This window comes from Amblyraja radiata, chromosome 29 (assembly GCF_010909765.2).
Source record: "Amblyraja radiata isolate CabotCenter1 chromosome 29, sAmbRad1.1.pri, whole genome shotgun sequence".
Lineage (NCBI taxonomy): Eukaryota > Metazoa > Chordata > Chondrichthyes > Rajiformes > Rajidae > Amblyraja > Amblyraja radiata.
The window spans coordinates 20,280,819-20,300,551 of NC_045984.1; the positions used below are offsets into that span (position 1 = coordinate 20,280,819).

The following is a 19,733-nucleotide window of genomic DNA, read 5'->3' on the forward strand; positions in this document are numbered from 1 at the left end:
CATTTGCCTGTGTTTGGCCCATATCCCTCTACATTTCCCCATCTATACAAGGATCATTAGGAAAAAAAAAAGTAATATAAAGAATTGGTGACAACCTTTAGGCTTGAATAGTGACTGAATCAGGAGGTGAAAAGCATGGAGTGGTGATGCAGTGATGGCATGGACTCCATTGGCAGCAGGGGACTGGTTGTGCCCCCAGGACTGGTGTTGGGGCAACAGCCTTGCCTATTGAGGCCTGCTGCTGACATGAAGTAAGTTGCAGAGTGAGTGACACAGACAGGAGCAGAGTCTTGTGAAGGTTCGGCGATAGATTAAGTACATGGACAAATCCTGAAGGATCATCGACTCAATGTCTGACAAATTGGAATGATTCAATGAGTCAATTGAAGACTAATACAGAAAACACTAAAAGCCAATGAATTTGTATATAAATAATTTGAAGGACTAATGTAATCCTGCGCTTTATCACAAGAGGTCAGAATACAAAGATGGAGAACTTTTTAACCACAGATACTCAGAAGTCAGGTTTGAGCCCATCGGGCATACACAGGTCTGGGCACCACAGCTTGGAGCAGATACATTGGTCTGGGAGGAAGTCTAGCTCAGGGTCACCAGATGAAAAGAGGATGTGAAAGGTTAAACCAAGAGGGAATAGTGCAAACAGTTAGAACATGGAACACTACAGCACAGTAACAGGTCATATGGCCCGTAATGCTCGTGCCGAACATGATGCCAAGTTAAACTAATTTTCTCTGCCTGCACGTGATCCATATCACCCCCATTCCGGCATATCCATGTGCCTATGTTGGCTTGCAGCCCCTTTGGCAGAGAAGTCTAAGGAAAACGTAAATGATTGTTCAGGATGAGTTCTTAGTTTCTTAGTTAGGTGTAAAAAAATTGTATCATCTGTCCAGTCCAGAACAAAATAATTGGAGCAAAATCTTTCAGGGTGATATGGAAAACATCTCCTCCCAGAAACATTGTGGGAATCTGGGGAAACGTTCCCCACAAACTGTCTCAGTTGATCCGTTGAAATTCTTAGAAGGGAAACAAGTAATGTTGTGGTGTGAAGGGTTATGGCATAGGGTGAGATCTGGAGTTAATTAGGACAGCTCTGGTCCAACTGAATATAGAATGTTCAAGGGGCTGAATGGCTCACCATTTTGTTTCTGACCTCATCAATTAGGATAACATATTGCAAATGATAAAAAAAAAAAAAAATGCTGAGAAAAGAAACATAAAAATGGTCAGCATGTGAAGAAAATAAACATGTTAAGGTCTGTCAACTAAGCCTCGGGGAGAGAACAGTATTGCGCAGGAGAACAGGTCAAGTCCCTCCAGAATGTTGTCACTGGGAACAGACTACAGGATGCTCACTGAGTCCAGCGCTGTATGGACCACGAGTGTGAGAAAAGTCTCTCAATTCTATCAGCCTGAAGAATGATCGTAACCTGTCCATCCCCCCCACAGATGCTGCCTGACCCATTGAGTTCCTGCAGAACTTTATGCTCTGCTCAAGATTCCAGCATTTGCTCAATTGTGTTTTGCTCAAGATTCCATCAGTTAGTCTCGGATTTCAGGAGGAGCTCAACACTCAGCTGGTCGAGCTGCTGCTTCACAGCGCAGGAGACCTGGGTTTGTTCCTAACCTTTCGTTACGTTTGTGTGAAGTTTGCACATTCTCTCTGTGACCGTGTGGGTTTCCTCCCACATCCCAAAGATGTGCAGGTTGGTAGGTTAATTGTCCCTCTGTAAATTGCCCCAAATGTGCAGGGCGTGGACGAGAAAGTGGAGGGATAACATAGAACTGAATGGGTGATCAATGGTCAGCGTGGACTCGTTGGGCCGAAGGGTCTGTTTCCATGCTGTATCTTTTAATCAAACATCAATTATACAGTTTGGCACATTCTGCAGTGAGTGTGCAGCTTAGTTCATGACAAAAACATTTACCATTGTTTCCGCAAACTCTTTCTTGTCATCTGTTCCATCCACCTTGTAAGTCCCTGACTGGTTTAAGTAGAAGTAATACATAGCATCAGCAATGCCCAGGTTTTCAATCTGCTCCCGGGACGCACCTTCCAGCAGCTATTGGAAGAAAGATTTAACCTTTAATTTACCACTCATTCCTCCTTGCTACAGGGTGTTGAACAGAATCTGTCTTGTCATATCATTGCATGATGCAATCCCAACTTGGCCTAACAAGATGCCCTATCTAAGCTAATTCCATTTGCCAGCATTTGACCCATATCCCTCTAAACCTTTCCTATCCACGTACCTGTCCATAAGTGTGTTTTAAGTGTTGTTATTGTATCTGGATCAACTACCTCCTCTGCCAGCTCGTTCCATACAACCGCTGCTGTGTAACCCACTGGATAGCCAGTACCTATGCGCAACCACACCTTGCAGGTGATGTTACACCTGTAGGTGTTTGCCTTTTCCATCTGGAAGGAAATGATGAGATACCTGGTAGTAGATGTGGAAATTCCTCTCATTCTCATTCTGATTAACAACCCGGGATTTCTCCAGAAGAAAGTTTGAAATCTTTCCACCATCCGGCTCACCACCACGACTGAACTGAATTTCAACGTATTTTCCCTGAGGAAGAAATAATATAGAAATAAAGGATTTAAACACATGCACAGCCAAGCTCACACATATACCATGCATACACACACTTCACAACATACGGGTAACAGGACCAATTTTCCCTGCAGCTAGATTTCCCATCGGGACCACACATCTCAGACCCCTGAATCTCTACAGAACTTTTTTGATCAGTGCAATCCAGCAGATCACCAACATTGCAGGGACACAAAGAGTTATGGAGGGAGAACCCCTGGGATTCTCCCCCATTGCATTTGTAAACCCTTGGGGTCACTGTGAACCACAAGCAGCTGGATACACCATGATGACACGACACAGGGCGGGATAGTGATGTAGCGGGTTAATTGCCCCGGTGCGTAGGCAGTGGATGAGAAAATGGGATAGCATAGAACTGTTGTGAATGGGTGATCGATGGTTGGTGTGGACTGGGTGGGCCAAAGGGCCTGTTGCCATGCAGTATCTTTCAATCAAAATTTGACATCCACAGACACATAGACACCTCCTCTAGGGGTAACTTACAAATCGACTGGAGTTGTTGTTTCGTACGGTCTTAGCATTTCCAAAGGCTTCAAGTAGAGGGTTTGACTGTAGGATGATATCTTTTACGTGCTGAAAACAAATAAAACATAAATGATGTCCTTGCCCCATTATAAACATGCAGCAAATACATGGCCCTCACATTTCTTCCACTGATCCTGGGTGACATTCAGCTCCCAGCTGGAACGAGAGGTTAGAAGATACAGTGATGCCCAGTCACAGCTCCAAGTGCTGACTATGGGTCTGGGCACAGGTGGACACTCTCTTGGCTCATGTCCTTCATCTAGATTTGTCCAGTTCCAGTAGTCCACTACTTATGAGCCAGTATAAGGGAATATTCTGCTGAAAGGTCATCAACCTAAACTGCTCTCTCCCCGCAGACGCTGCCTGACCTGCTGAGCATTGCCTGTTTTGTTAGAGAGATGAAGCATGGAAACAGCCCTTTGGTGCACTGAGTCCATACTGACCATCAACCACCCACTTGCATTAATCCTACGTTAATCTAATCCAACTTTATTCTCTCCATATTGGCATCAGCTCCCACCAGATTCTACCACTCCCTACACACTTGGGACAATTTACAGAGGACAATTAACCTGCAAACCCGCATGTCTTTGTTATGTGAGAGGAAACTGGAGCACCCGGATAAAATCCATGTGGTTACAAGGAGAATGTGTAAACTCCACGCAGATAGCACCCGAGGTCGGGATCGAACCCCGGTCTTTGATGCTATGAGGCAGCAGCTCTACCAGCTACACCACTGTGTTGCTTTTATATAGGAAATGTAGAATGGTTCTTCAAAGGTAAATAGCCCTGGTTTAACTCCACGCTCTGCCCAAACCCATCTGGTGTTGGGGAGGAAGACGAATATTTACTTGTTATCTAATAAGTAGGCCATGTTGACAAAGCAGAAATTCACCTCCACTTGGTTGGGGGTGGGGGCTCTAATCAGTGTGCCTCAGGTTCCGGTTTTCTCCCACATTGTAAAGATGTACAGATGGTCAATGGTCACTGTGAAATTGCCCGTAGTATGGCAGTATTTGGGCTTAGTTAAGGGAAGGTAAGGAGGATAAAATGGGATGAATGTAGGATTGGTGTAACTGTGTGGTTAATGGTCAGCATGATCTGAGAGGGCTGAAGGGCCTGTTTCCTGGCTATACCTCTTAATGACGCTTGGCGAGTTGGGCAGAGGGCTTGGCTCTGTGCTTTATGATTCTATGACTAGGCTGATGTGGTTGGCACTGTTTATCCCATGCTCACTTACATAGAAACATAGACATAGAAAATAGGTGCGAGAGTAGACCACCAGGTCCGTCGAGCCCGCACCGCCATTCGCTCATGGCTGAACACTAAACAGACACACTTACCCACAAACAGTAGACACAAGACACAGAACACAAAACACTACCCTCCCCTTTATACCGCTATCACCCCTCTCCACCCCAAGAACCGCGTGATCTCCTGGGGGAGGCAAAAAACCGGATAAAAACCCAGGTCCAATTCGGGAAAAAAATCCGGGAAATTCCTCTCCGACCCCAATCCAGGCGATCGACACTTGTCCAGGAGATCACTCAGGTCTACTATACTAACCATACCTAGGTCCATATCCCTGCCCTCTCCCCGTAGCCCCTTATCCCCTTGGCAGCTAAAAAACCATCTATTTTAGACTTAAATATATTTAACGTTTCTGCTTCCACTGCTCCCTGGGGCAGTGAATTCCATAAATTAACCACCCTCTGGGTGAAGAAGTTCTTCCTCATCTCAGTTTTAAAAGAGCCCCCCCTTATTCTGCAACTATGTCCCCTAGTTCTAGTTTCCCCGATCATTGGGAACATCCTCGGTGCATCCACCCGATCAAGGCCCCTCACGATCTTATATGTTTCAATGAGATCGCCTCTCATTCTTCTAAACTCCAAAGAGTAGAGTTCCAGCCTACTTAACCTTTCCTCATACTTTACTCTTGGATGATTGAAAATTCTTCAGTGCCCCAGAGAAGGTGGATCAATACATCGGTTTCTGGTGCCTCTTCCTCTCCTCTGCAAACACAAACCGATGAACCTCAAATAATTTCCCAAGTCAACCCTTCCAGGCTCTGTGATTACCTGAACCTTCGATCCTCCTCCTGATACTTTGGAGACGTAACCCATGATATATTTTGCAGCCACTGTTTTTCCAGCTCCACTCTCACCACTGGAAGACAAAATAAGGGGAGAAAAGTCCCAGATGTAAGACCTTATCGCAGGCGCTTCCGCCACATCCACTGCGATTCTCTCTTAATCTCAGGCTGGCAATCACTCAACTCATAACAAAAAAATGTCAACGTGATTCAAGAAACAAAGTGAGGGAACAAAGGCAGAACGGTTGGCGTTGGCACATCACATCGAAAGAAGTCTCCCCTTCCAAAACCCTTTCTTCCAAAGCTGAAAACAAATTCAAAATATCAATCACAGAAGAGTTTATCTCAGCAAATTTTCAAAATAAAAGGGAAGAAATATTATTTCATAAAATTCAGAACAAGAAGAAATGCAGTAGGAGGCATATGTTCCAAGTACATATTGTGCGTAAAACAAGAAGCAGAACTGCTCACCTGGGACCTGAGTCCTTTTCAGTGCCCACTGTTCTGTCGAGGTCCCATTCTCCCCACCTCAACACCTCTTGCCGAACCCAAGGGGTTACAGCTTTACAGGACTTTCGCTGGGCCACATATGGAGTTTTGTGTGCAGTTCTGTCATCCCATTACAGCAAGGATGTGAAGACTTTGGAGAGAGTGCCGAAGGGGTTACCAGAATGATACCTGGATTAGAGGATATTAGTTGCAAGAAGAGATTGGACCAAACTTGGATTTTTCTCTGATTCATCGGAGTTGAGGTGAGACTTGATAAAAGTATATAAAATTATGAGTGGTATTTCCTAACCTTTTACCCAGGCGGAAATATATAAAAAAATTAGAGGGCATCCGGTTTCTTCCCACATCCCAAACATGTGCAGGATTGTAGGTTAACTAGTTTCTGTAAATTGCTCCGAGTGTGTAGGATGTGAAACTAGGACGACATAACTAGTTTATGGGTGAATGATGTTTTGTTAAAGAAGGAACTGCAGATGCTGGAAGATCGAAGGTACACAAAAATGCTGGAGAAACTCAGCGGGTGCAGCAGCATCTATGGAGCGAAATAAATAGGTAACGTTTCGGGCCGAAACCCTTCTTCAGACTGATGGTGGGTGGGGGGGGGAGAAGGAAGGAAAAAGGGAGGAGGAGGAGCCCGAGGGCGGGGGGATGGGAGGAGACAGCTTGAGGGTTAAGGAAGGGGAGGAGACGGCAAGGGCTAGCAAAATTGGGAGAATTCAATGTTCATGCCATCCGGACGCAAGCATCCCAGGCGGAATATGAGGTGCTGTTCCTCCAAATTCCAGTGTTGCTCACTCTGGCAATGGAGGAGACCCAGGACAGAGAGGTCGGATTGGGAATGGGAGTTGAAGTGCTGAGCCACCGGGAGTTCAGGTAGGTTATTGCGGACTGAGCGGAGGTGTTCGGCGAAACGATCACCCAACCTCCGCTTAGTCTCACCGATGTAAATCAGCTGACATCTAGAGCAGCGGATGCAGTAGATGAGGTTGGAGGAGGTGAATGATGTTCGGCGTGGATTCAGAGGGCCAAAGAACCTGTTGCCACACTATATTTCTAAACTAAATTAAACTAAACTAGACAAAATAATACGAAACTAAACTAAACTAGAAACTGCAGATGCTGGAATCTTGAGCAAAACACAAAGTACTGGAGGAACTCAGCGGGCCAGGCAGCATCTGTGGAGGGAATGGACAGATTTTTGGGTCGGGACCTCTCTTTACATACCTGATTATAACACACTGGTTCTCTGCATCGATCAACATGTTCCTGTACATATTGTCTGTAAGAGCGTAAATATGAGGCGGATTTTCATACTGAGCCTGCAGAAAGAAAACAAATTGTCTAAGCAAAAGTAGACGTTGCCGAGTGTTGAGGGAGGGTGAGAGGCGGACTTTATTCAAAGCAAAGGTCTTCAACGTGGAAGTGCAAGCTTCACGAGGTGGAATGCATGCTTTAAATATCACTAGGAAGATGTTTTTACATCTGAGTGACAAGTATTGTCACCAGTGACAGGATTACATGATTCTGACAGTTGGTGGCGACTTTACCACAGAATCGCAGCCTCAGTGCAGCAAGATAGAAGACAGTGGCTCCCACACAGTTCTGACCAAAGTGCTGGGGGAACAAATGTAAAAGCTACAAAACAACACCAGATGTTTGGTTTGCATAGAAAAATGTATTAAAGTTACTTACAGCTCCTTGATAAATTTCAACTTCTCTGTCGGTGAAGTAAGGCATCTGTTTGAAAGGATTGATTGAGATGAGCACTGTACCGATGTAGGTCTGACACACAGGTTAAGGTTTTTTCCTGGATGGTTTGTTAAGAATGGAAACCGACAGTCCCTGTTGTTACAGCGGTGGCAGGAACTTCCCAGGAAAGTGGCGAGCAGTTTCCTGGCAGCACCTGTAAACTCAACACCTGCGGCACATCGCACCAGAAGAGAATGCATTTGGCGGCATGAGGTTTGAGTATGGGTTGAGCCACAAAGTCACAAAAATAGGCCCTTCGGCCAACCAAATAAATGTCAACCCTTCCACGTTCATTTACCAGAACCTGATCCACAAACATCTTTACTGTGCAATTCAAAACTCGTAAAAATACTTTCCAAATGTTGTGAGGGTCTCTGCCCCCTCCCCCCCCCAAGTCAGTAGGTTCCAGATTCTAATTATGTGTCCTCAGATCAAGGCGGCACGGTGGTGCAGCTGGTTGAGCTGCTGCCTCACAGTGCCAGAGTCCCGGGTTCAATCCTGACCTCGGGTCCTTTCTGTGTGGAGTTTGCACGGTCTCCCTGTGACCGCCTGGGTTTCCTCTGAATTCTCCCATTCCCTCCCACCTCCCAAACACGTGCAGGTTTGTAGCTTTATTGTATTGGCCTCTGTAAATTGTCCCTATTATATCGGTCGTGGGTGAGAAATGTGGAATAACAGGACTAATGTGAACGAGTGATCAATGGTCGAAGGTAGATGTAAAATGCTGGAGTGATTCAGCGGGACAGGCAGCATCTCTGGAGAGAAGGAATGGGTGACGTTTTGATTCGAGACCCTTCTTCAGACTGATCAATAGTGACCAAAGGACCAGTTTTCCATGCTGTATCTCCAAACTAAATCTCCTCTAAACTCTTATCCTAAATGTATGCCTTCTAGATTTGGACACCTCTGCTATGGGAAATGTTTCCTACTGTTACACCCAACCTGCCTCCCATCCAGTTTATCCACCTTCATCAACCACTCCAAGGAAAGCCATAACTCCGTGCCAGGCAACACTCTGGTAAATATCCCCGCACTCTCTCCAGCATATTCATGGCCCTCCTATTGTGTAATGAGTAGACTATCATTGCTGAACTTGGAGAAGTAAAGCTTTTTTATGCTGGTCATTACAGCTTCTCTGTGCTGGTCAGTTAAATTCAACCAGTTCACACACCAGTTCAATTCCATGATCGATGAAGGCCAACATGCCAAAAAATAAATAAAAGTCGCCATCCTATCTACCTGCGACGTCACTTTCAGAGAACCATGTACATATGCTCCTAGATCGCTCTGCTCTGCAATACACTTCTCCCCCTCGCAATGTTGGAACATTCTTGTGAGTGGTAAGAGGTTTAACAGAAATGTTTTATAACTTGGAGTGATACAAACCAGGTAATTAAACGTTACAAAGATTAACAAATACCTGCGACATCAATTTTTGAAGTAGGACTTGCTCTCACATAAAACGTTCTACCTCTTGGGCGCAGATGATGTGTGGTAAAACTGTACAGATCTTCAAGAAGCAGTCATTATAAGTGCAGAACAAAAATCACCAAGCAAATAATTGTTAAGCAGTTCATGTTTTCAGTGATTATGAAAGGTGATAAGGAGAAGTTCTAACACTTGTTCAAATAAAAAGAAAACAAAATGCATTTATAGAACGCATTCACTGACCTTAGGACATCTCGGAGTGTTTTACAGTCATTCCAGTACTTTTGATATGAAGTCACCATTGTAATTTACGTAAATATTAGGGCCAGTTTGTGCAAAACAAGACACCCACATAGTAACAAGTATTCAGTGGTACATTTGGCAGAGCTGCTGTCTCACAGCGTCAGAGACCGGGTTTGATCCTGACCTGTGTGGATTTGCCTGTTCTCACTGTGACCATGTGGGTTTCCTTCGGGTGTTCCGGCTTCTTCCCACATCCCAAAGAGGGTTTGGAGGTTAATTTGCCTCTATAAATTGCCCCTTGTAGGGAGTGAATGAGAAAGAGGGATAATATAGAACTAGTGTGAACATGTTATCGATTTTTGGCATGGAGTTGATGGGCTGAAGGGCCTGTTTCCATGCTGTATCTTTCAATCAATCAATCAATCAATTCAGAGATGTTGGTTAATATGTAAATATTGACCAGTATGTAGAAGAATATTTATTCGTTCCTCTTCAAAATAATGTCACGGTATCTTTTGCAGGGGTAAATTTGTCATTGCATTTGGCACGTTGGGCAGTGAAACACATGGTTGGCATGGACAAGATGGGTCGAAGGACCTGCTTCCATGCTGTACACCTCTATGCCTCTAAACATCACAACTCTGAAAAGTAGATTATTGTGCATTTAAATCACACTTTTAGTCACCCATGAGAAAAATGAAAGGCACTGAATTTACGGTTAAATATCTTCTCTGTGTCTTTTAGTTAATTCAGTACAGAGAAAGAAGAAGTGAAATTGCGCAGAATGTGAAATAGCTCTGCAGAGTTGCGTTGCTTTCCTGAGGACATTGCCACATCAAAGGTTGATAAACGAGATGCTTCATGGCAGAGTGGCGGGGCCTCAGATAAAGGGCAACGGGAGTAGGTCAACACAATGGCCCGGCCCCAGTGTTGATCCAGCCACACCACGGCTGGGAGTGGGGTGGGATCACAGGGTTCACACTACCGATGGTCCACCCCCACCCAGTCAGCTCGTGGACATAAAGTGGTTGAGTTCACACTCTCTTTGTGGTTGGTTCATCAGCAGTTTCGAACCAGCATGCTGATATCTGACCCAGCGCTAATCTCCTGAGAAAGGCGACATGGACTGACTTCACCCAAAGATTAATAAGAATCTGAGAGGTGGGTATATTTAATGAGCTGCCAGAGGAGGTAGTTGAAGCAGATACTATAACAATCTTTAAAAGACATTCGGACAGGTACATGGATAGGAAATGTTTAGAGAGATAAAGGTTTAGCAGGCAAATGGGACAAGCGTGGATGGGGCATTTTGGTCCTTCCTACCATCTTCCCTCACCTATCCTCCCTGCCCCCTCCCCCGACAGTCCTCCATAGCACCTGCCTAGTCTCTCTACCCTCCATCTGGCCTCCCTATACTCTACCTGCCTATCATACAGTCCACTGCCTGTCCTCAGTACCCCCACCTTTCCTCTCAACCACCCCCCCCATCCCAGATCTGCCATCCCTATTTCCCCTGCCATTTCCATCCCTAACCCCCACTACCTGCCCCATCCATCAGGGTATCAGGGAACTACAACAGATAATTAAGTTTATATTGGTTGACGATCTCTGGTAACTACAAATACCTGGAGTCAGTCATGTTAAGACGAAGCATTCTGAAAGAGGCTGAGACTATTTCTTGTGAAGGCTCCAATTGTGTCGGCCAATTCCACAAGGTGGCTGAGAGGAACCACTTTCTGTAACTCTCTGCAACTTGCTGAGCGTTGGGGGAAGGAACGGGGCAAGGATGGAAGCAAGTGGACATAAAAAGATTGTAGAATCTGGCACTAATGGTAAACTGGAAGTCCGAATTTACATGTTAGTGATCGGCAAACCCAACTTCCTCTTGCTTGCCTTGACCTTGCCTGATGCAGTTGGTGCAGGAACCAAGCTTCTTTCTCATGAAGCAAAAAATAGACCAAGAAATTCCTCTTACCAGTGCCTAGATGAATCTTATCCAAACAGCGCAGATAATTAGAATGGAAATTTCTGAATTTGTAGATTCCAGGGACCTGATCCACTGGATAACTTGAAGGTTTAACAAAAATGTTGATTTCAAGTCTATCCATTCCTCAAAATGTTATGACTTTACATTTTTATGCAAATTGTTAACTGCGCTTAACAACTGTCCATTCACCAGTATAGCACTGACTCACTGAGATGCTGCAGAACAAATTCCAAATCCCTCACTTTGTTCCTTGCTCTGCCACCTAGAAACACAAAGGTGTTCTTCCTTCATACCTGCAGAAGTATGTAATTCGAAAAAGCACAGGAACTTATCAGCTCCGCTCTGAGGACTTGTTCTTACTAACTGCACCTAAAGTCCGTACTGAACTGGGGAAAAGGGCATTTAGTTATGCTGCTCCCTTCGCATGGAACCAGCTGCAGAATGAACTGAAACTTAAGGAGCTGGTTTCTATAAACAGATTTAAATCCCTTCTTAATGATGTTGAAGCGGGCTCTTCTGTCTGTACATGCTTTGTTTGATGATGTTCTGACTGTGACTTTATTTATATGTTCTCTGTTGTTTTTAAATTATTGTCTGTAACTGTGGAACTGTACTGCTGCCTGTCTTGGCCAGGACTCTCTTGTAAAAGAGATTTTTAATCTCAATGAGACTTCTCCTGGTTAAATAAAGGTTAAATAAAAATAAAATAAATAAAAAATAAAAAAGGGTTCTATATTTGTCTGAAGAAGGGTTTCAACCCAAAATGCCACTCATCCTTTTTCTCCATAGATGCTACCTGACCTGTTGAGTTAAACCAACATTTGTGTCTATCTTCAACACAAAGGGCGAGGTTGGCAAAGTCTAGATATTATGGGAACAATGTCATTGGAGTAGGTAGAATCCTCCAATTTGGACCACTGATCAGTAGAGGGTGCGTCCTTGATCTAGGGCTGATCAAGTTGGAGAGTACTTGCCTTTTCATTTAATTCAGACAAAGTAAGTTTATCCCATGGAACTGAAGGCCTTTATAATTGTATGTGGTCCACAATAACCAAATTCCTTGGATGTCTACACACCCTTCCCTAGAGATACTCTTTGATTCTTCAGATCTCCAGGTTCATTGCTCCCCACTGCAACCCACCCCTCTTCATGCACCACCCTCAGTCAAGGCAACACTCCCTTTCCCTCTCAATCTCTCAATCCCTCTTCACCTCCATTGAGGGTTCTCACTGGCCCCTGGCCCCTAGACCCAGCCCGTCCCCACGCTCGCACTTCAGTTCATTCTTTGATCCTGATCCAAGTCCTAGCTGCCGCTCATCACTTCCTCACCAATGTTGCACCTCGGTTTATTCCTTTCTCAGCCCAAGTTCATATTACACCCACTTGCCTCAGTTCATTGGTTCCATTACATTCACTCCATTAAGATACTGCAAGCTCAAGTATGAGTCATTTTTCGAGTAGACATGTATTCGCCATTGACCATCGATCCCTCATGTAAAAGAAGACCCATTTGTTCTGTCCAAATGGCAGAGAGGTGCACTGAGAATATGGAATAGAGTACTGTGCAGCACAGGAACAGGCCCTTCAGCCCACAATGTCCGTGCCAAACTTGATGCCAAATTAAACTAATCTCCTCTGTCTGCTTATCCCTTCATTCTTTGCATATCCATGTTATTCCTATCCAAAATTCTCTTGAATGCCATTAATGTATCCGTCTCCAGCACCAACGCCGGCAGAACGATCCAGACACCCATCACGCTTTGTGTAAAAAACTTGTCCTGCACATTTCTTTTAAACTCTGCCTCACTCACTTTAAAGCTGTGCTCTCAAGTTTTTGAGATTTTTACCCGGGGAAAAAGATTCTGACATCTAACCTATCTATGCCTCTCATAACTTTATATAATTTGATCAGATCTCCCCTCAACCTCCATTACTCCAGAGAAAACATCCAAGTTTGTCCAACCCCTTCTTATAGCCAATACCCACCAATCCAGGCAGCATTTTGAATGCACTTCATGCAATCAAAAGGGCATGTGTGCTCTGTCAGTAGTGGGGGGAGATTAATTCATCCACTTACTCATTCTCAGGTTATCATAGATACATAGATACATAGACAATAGGTGCAGGAGTAGGCCATTCAGCCCTTCGTTCCAGCACCGCCATTCAATGTGATCATGGCTGCTCATCCACAATCAGTACCCCGTTCCCACCTTCTCCCCATACCCCTTGATTTCGCTAGCCGTAAGAGCTCTGTCTCTTTTGAATGCATCCAGTTAATCGACCTCCACTGCCTTCTGAGGCAGAGAATTCCACAAATTCACAACTCTCTGTGAAAAAGTTTTTCCTCATCTCGGTTCTAAATGGCCTACCCCTTATTCTTAAATTTTCCTATTTGTCAATTTTTTTGTGCCCGTTTATTTGGCGGCCAATCAACCGCTGTCTCTAAGGAGGTTGCGTCCAATCACTGACCAGCTTGCCTTAAAATTCCCGTCCAATCAACAAATCGGTCTCCTCCTGTCCAATCAGCCGCTGTCTCCAAGGGCATTGTGTCCAATCACATAATGCAATTTAATGGTAATCAGCAGCTATGGTAAAGGTTGGAAGCCAGCGGAGGTACTGACAGTCAGGTGGGAGCAGGAGAGATTAAGACAGTGTATAATCCATAGCACCTTAGTGTACAAATTCATTATATATACTAAATAACAGGGCTGTGAACCCGGGCTCACCAAAATTGTTCCCAATTGGGCCCTGCACCTCCTATGGCTGGCCCTGCTCTGCATCCTCATAGCATCCTGTTCACAGTTCACACTGCAAATATGCAAATGTTACTTTTAATTCCTTCATCGAAATCATTAATATACATTATAAATAGCTGCAGTTCCAGCATCGAGCCTTGCGGCACCCTACTAGTCACTGCCTGCCATTCTGAAAGGGACCCGTTTATCCATTACCATCCCAACACCTCATCTTCGTCTGAAGAAAGGTCTCGACCTGAAACGTTACCTATTCCTTTTCTGCAGAGATGCTGCCTGACCCGCTGAGTTAGTCCAGCATTTTGTGTCTATCTTCAGTGAAAATCAGCATCTGCAGTTCCTTCCTATGCCTCATCTCCCTTCGAAGGCTTAGGAAGTTTGGCATGTTCCCAACAATTCTCACCAACTTCTACAGATGTGCCGTAGAAAGCATTTGATTGGGATGCATCACAGCATGGTTTGGGAACAACTCCATCTAAGACTACAAGAAATTGCAGAGAATTTTGGATGCAGCCCAGACCATCACACAAACCAACTTCCTTCATTCATTAACTCCATCTATATTTCACGTTGTCTCAGCAAGATCATCAGCATAATCAAGGAAGAGTATTGGACTTTATCTTGCACTAAACATTATTCCCTTTATCCTGTAGCTGAACACTGTGGAACAGCTTGATTACAATCATGTATAGTTTTTCCGCTGACTGGATAGCACACACAAAAATGCTTTTCACTGTTCCTTGGTACAGATGGTAATAAACAAAACTAAACAAAAAAAAAACGAAAACTGTCCATTGTCACCTTTGAGCCCATATTGTGAAAGTAATTAGTCAACATCTAACGCATAGAAAAAACTGTAGGAGTCAATGCCTATAAAGTATAGGACACGATGGATTATTTTAACAGAAGCAAATAAAAAAATGCTGGATGAACTCACTGGGTCAGGCAGCATTTGGGGAGGTAAATGGGCCAACAACATTTCGGGCCGGGCCCCTTTTATGTCGCCTTTCCATTCCACAGATGCTGCCTGACCCGCTGAGTTCCTCCAGCAATTTGTTCTATTACAACACTCTAGCTTCTGCATTTTCTTGTCTCCAATTGAAAAACATCACAGAGAATGCAAAAAGTCTTTAAATATAAATTTTCAAAAACCCGTTTGATAAAATATATGACTAAATGCCAATATGTTCTTTGATGCTGACAACTGTATTAAAGAGAAATGGTTCAGTAAATAGCAGGGATGAAGGGTGTCTGAGAGGTAGAGACAGGGTGCGGCTGTAAGATGCCTGAGCCACATATCCCAATAACTGTATGGTAGATACATTCCAATTACACAATAATTTAATATTAGACACAAGATGAAAAACAGTGAAGATGATTGCAAGGGTTTGCAGGACTGCAGAGAGGTTAGTGGTGATAATGTTTATTACAGAGAAACGGAAGCAGATCCTAAGAATAGAATTTCAAACTGAACTAGAGCTGTAACCCTTCCTGATTGCAAGAACCTTCTCATGGCCCCTTTCTCTCGCCTCTCTTAAAAACAGGATAATCTATTTCTGGCTGTTTTTTCACCTTCACAAAAACAATTGCTTTATTCTTTTGGATCTCTTTTTGACCTGTAAGTAACTATCTTCTGCACTCTGTACCATTTGATCTATCCATTAGCCTTGAGTTTAGTATTATAAGTTCTGCTTAATTACCATGCAAAACTCAGCTTTTCACTGTATCTTGATGCACAAGACGATAATAAACACAAACCTGAATAAAAAAGGTATACTTCCAAAACTTTCATTTTAATTTACATAATCTCTCTGCAATATTACACCTATGCATTTTTAACTTTAATGCTGCCGTACTTCTATTCACATTTTTTTTAAAATTTCTCTTATCTTTTTATTTTTAAATGAAGATCTGATTCTGATAACCACTTTCTTTATGGTTACGGTGTTGGTTTGCAGGTAGCAGGGCAATTGTCCCCCTTGTGTTTGTTCCTCTCTCGGTTCTGGATTAGTGTCTTTCATTTATGATCACATTTATAGTGGGTGTGTGTGTGTGTGTGTGTGTGTGTGTGTGTGTGTGTGTGTGTGTGTGTGTGTGTGTGTGTGTGTGTGTGTGTGTGTGTGTGTGTGTGTGTGTGTGTGTGTGTCTGTGCGTGTGTGTGGGAGGGAAGGAGAGAAGGGAGGGAGGAGAGAAGGGAGGGAGGGAGGGAAGTAGAGGAAAGGAGAGGAGAGTGGAGGGAAGGAGGGGGGAAGAGCGCCCGAAGGTGGGCGGGAAGGAGCGAAAGACGGGAGGGAGGGGTGGACGAGAGGCGGAGGGAGGGAGGGAAGGAGAGAAAGAAGGGGGAAGGACGAAAAAGGGAGGGGGTGGGAGGAGAAAGAAGGGAGGGAGGGAAGGAGGGAAGGAGAGAAGGGAGGGAGAGGGTCGGCGGGATGCCAGGGTCCGGGCGGACGGTTGTGAGCTGAGGCCGAGGTTTATAAACGTTGCTCCCCCCCCCCCCAACCCGGCCCCCCCTGTATTGTTCACCGCATCTCCCCGGGGAGAGAGAGGGGTGGAGCCGGGGCTGTGTGTGTGACACTGTGTGTGCACGGTGACTGGAGGGGCGGGAGCGCTGCCCCGAGACCGTGAAGGAACGACCCACCTTCCCCTCTCCCCCTTCTCCATTCCCCCTCACACCCCCCTCAACCCCTCTACTCTCTCTCCACCCCTCTCTCCCCCCCGCCACCCGGGGTAAATCTACCCGAGCCGAGAGTAGATCACTCTGGCGCGGGGCCCCCATAGGTGCGGGGCCCAATTGGGAGCAATTGGGTCCAATTGGCTTAAGGCCGGCCCTGATTCCCACCCAGAGACATGGCCACCTCTGTGTGTGGGTCTGTGTGTTCACAAAAAGATCCTGTTGAACAGGGCTAAAAGCTGCCCAAAGCTCGGGCATAATGTGTCCACTGAGTAAAGATGCGTGTGAAAGTTTGTGATCTTTTGCACCCTTTTACTTGTTTCTGCGTGACTTGAGCCAATATTTAGAATAACAGAACACTCAGGGGCAGTCATAAGGTTTCATTTGAACGTGGCTTTCAAGCACAAACTTCCCAGAAGCGACGAGAAGAAAATGATTTAAAACCGATGCAGAGGGGGAAATGAGAAAACAATATTAATAATGCAACACAAGTGAGGGAAGAGGAACAACAAGATGTTGCTTAAACTAAAAACAGTACATGTAAAAAATGTACATTAAAGAAAGTAAAATTAAGCATCTAGGCTGTCTTTTCTCTATGTTCACCAACACCAGTACTCCACTGATACATTGGATAGTCCTCTATGTGTGGGATTTACAGTCTTGGAAGCTATTTTATTCTGAAAGATGTTTCCACCAAATTCTTTGCTGTGCAGCTCAACCATTTTCAGAAATGTATGTGCAAGGTCCTGAATATAATGCAACTGTTGGTGAATCAGATGGGCCCGGCGACCTTGTCATGGAAGGAACACCTTCTTCAGACTCAGTGTAGTAGGAGGGAGAGAGCTGGAAAACAGAGGTGGGGGAGAATGCCTGGCAAGTGGTAGGTGGATAGACACAAAATGCTGGAGTAACTCAGCGGGACAGGCAGCATCTCTAGAGAGAAGGATTGGGTGATGTTTCGGGTCGAGTTTGAAGATAGGTCTTGATCCGAAACATCACTCAATCCTTCTCTTCAGAGACGTTGAGTTACTCCAGCAGTTTGTGTCCATCTTCAGTGTAACCCAGCATCTGCAGTTCCTTCCTGCACATGGGATAGGTGGATAGAGGGGAGGGTCGAGGTGATGGGTGGAGTAAGTGAAAATGGCTAGAGGTGGAAAGGAGACAAAAGGTTGACAGATAAGGATAGAAGAGGAGTGGTATCAAGCCAGAGGGTGGAATATAAATGGAAGGGGACAGAGGTTGTGGGAAGAGAGAAAGAAGAGTGGGGGAAATGAATGTATATCAGAGTGGGTTTGAGGCACAGGAATTAGAAAGGGGGAAATGGGGGATTTAATTAAAATTGGAGAATTTCCATGTTCATAACAATGCCACGTGAGAATATGAGATCATTATCAAAAGAATCTTGTAAAGTTTCTGTAAAAATCTTTGCAGAATTTCGAAAGATTCAAAGATACAAAATAAAATCTCATTTGCTGCCATTGTATCATTGCAAGCCTTGATTACAAGGCCTCAATATCAAGTCATTATCAACCAAGTTGGGTCAATAATTTTGAGAGAACATCAGTGTATGAAGATTTTTAAAAGCATAATTGATAGGTTTTATGTTGGAAATTATAAATGTTGACTTGAAAGAGAATATTTAGGGCCACTGTAATTAAGAAACATCATTTGATCCAATGAACTGTTGAAAATCAACCTTCATTTGGAACAATTTGAAGCGGCCAGGATCGTATTTAAACAAAAACTCAAAATATTGGAAGGCGAGAAAGAAAATAACTAACGATTGCTCAAGAAAATTAACTATGATTATATATTGCTGTTCTTAAGTAGTTTGCAGTTTATCATTTTTTTCTCAAGGTTAGTTCTTGTTTCATACTTAGAACTTCCTGAAATTTGCAGAACTAAGTTTTCATGATTCATGGTGGACATCTGGATAGTTGTAAAAAACAGGAACATTTGCCGAAGGAGAGGGTTTCCGAACTCAACTGACCAGTTTTAGTGTGTAGGAAGCGACTGCAGATGCTGGTTTAAACTGAAGATAGATACAAAAAGCTGGAGTAACTCAGCGGGTCAGGCAGAATAACTGACCTTTTGTGTCTGAAGAAGGATCTCGATCCGAAACGTCACCTATTCCTTTTCTCCAGAGATGCTGCCTGACCCGCTGCTACTCCAGCATTTTGTGTCTATGACCAGTTTTACTTTTGCTAACTGTGCATGGACATCAGAACGTAAATCACCATTTCTATTGTACTTCCATCACAGTGGGGAATGTGGAGGAGCCGCTGTCATGGATCTTTATGTTAAATTTAATGTAGCTGTGTGTCTTGTTGCTTTTTTGGTATGACTGTATGGCAAATCAAATTCCTCGTATGTTGCAAAACGTACTTGGCTAATAAATTACGATTATGGTTATGATTTTACAGATTCATTAATTTTTGTGATGAAAAGGTTAATAAGTCTAGGAATATAGCCATCTTTGCTTCATAAACCACAGAATATATTTGGATATTTGATAAAACAGATAGAAGTATATAAATTTATGAGAGGTTTAGATGTGTTGGACAGTCAGAATTATTTTTCCAGGATGAAAAAGTCAAAGACCAGAGAGCACAGCTTTAAGGTTAGAGCAGCAATGTTTAATGGAGATTTACGACGCGTTTATTTTACGCAGAGAATGGTGTGAGCTTGGAATGCACTGCCAGAAGAGTGGTAGAAGCTGATGTGATATCAACGTTTAAGATGCATTTACACAGGCACAAGAACAGGCAGGGAGTAGAGGGATATGGATCTTGTGCAGGCAGATGGGATTAGTTCAGATTGGAATCATGGTCAAATCATGGTGGGCCGAAGGGCCTGTTCCTGAGCTGTACTGTTGTGTATTTTAAGTCATGTCAAAGTCACAGGTGCTTGTGGGTTACATGATACCAGAGATAACTCAGCAAAATTTGTTTGTGATCAATTCCACAACATGTCCAGCAGTGGAGGACCTTGTTTGCACTTCTGCTGGGAGAAAGCCTTGCAACACTGATCTGATTGCCACATGACTGAGGAGAGCTGGCCAAGTAGAGTTAGCTCCAGCAAATGGAGTGTTACATTCTACCCTTGTGACGATGACAACAATCATATACGTCAGTTT

General features: G+C 44.1%; 1 protein-coding gene across 1 annotated transcript in view; it reads right to left on the minus strand.

Moving 5' to 3' along the window:
• The window catches only part of LOC116989441 (unconventional myosin-If-like), a 76,158-nt gene that overhangs the window by 34,225 nt on the left and 22,200 nt on the right, over positions 1 to 19,733 (minus strand). The window contains exons 3-8 of the mRNA XM_033046820.1: positions 7,459 to 7,548; positions 6,991 to 7,085; positions 5,243 to 5,330; positions 3,123 to 3,212; positions 2,463 to 2,594; positions 1,950 to 2,084 (exon numbers count right to left, since the gene is read on the minus strand). Of these exons, the coding sequence (XP_032902711.1) occupies positions 1,950 to 2,084; positions 2,463 to 2,594; positions 3,123 to 3,212; positions 5,243 to 5,330; positions 6,991 to 7,085; positions 7,459 to 7,548 (630 nt within the window). The remainder of the gene's footprint in view (positions 1 to 1,949; positions 2,085 to 2,462; positions 2,595 to 3,122; positions 3,213 to 5,242; positions 5,331 to 6,990; positions 7,086 to 7,458; positions 7,549 to 19,733) is intronic.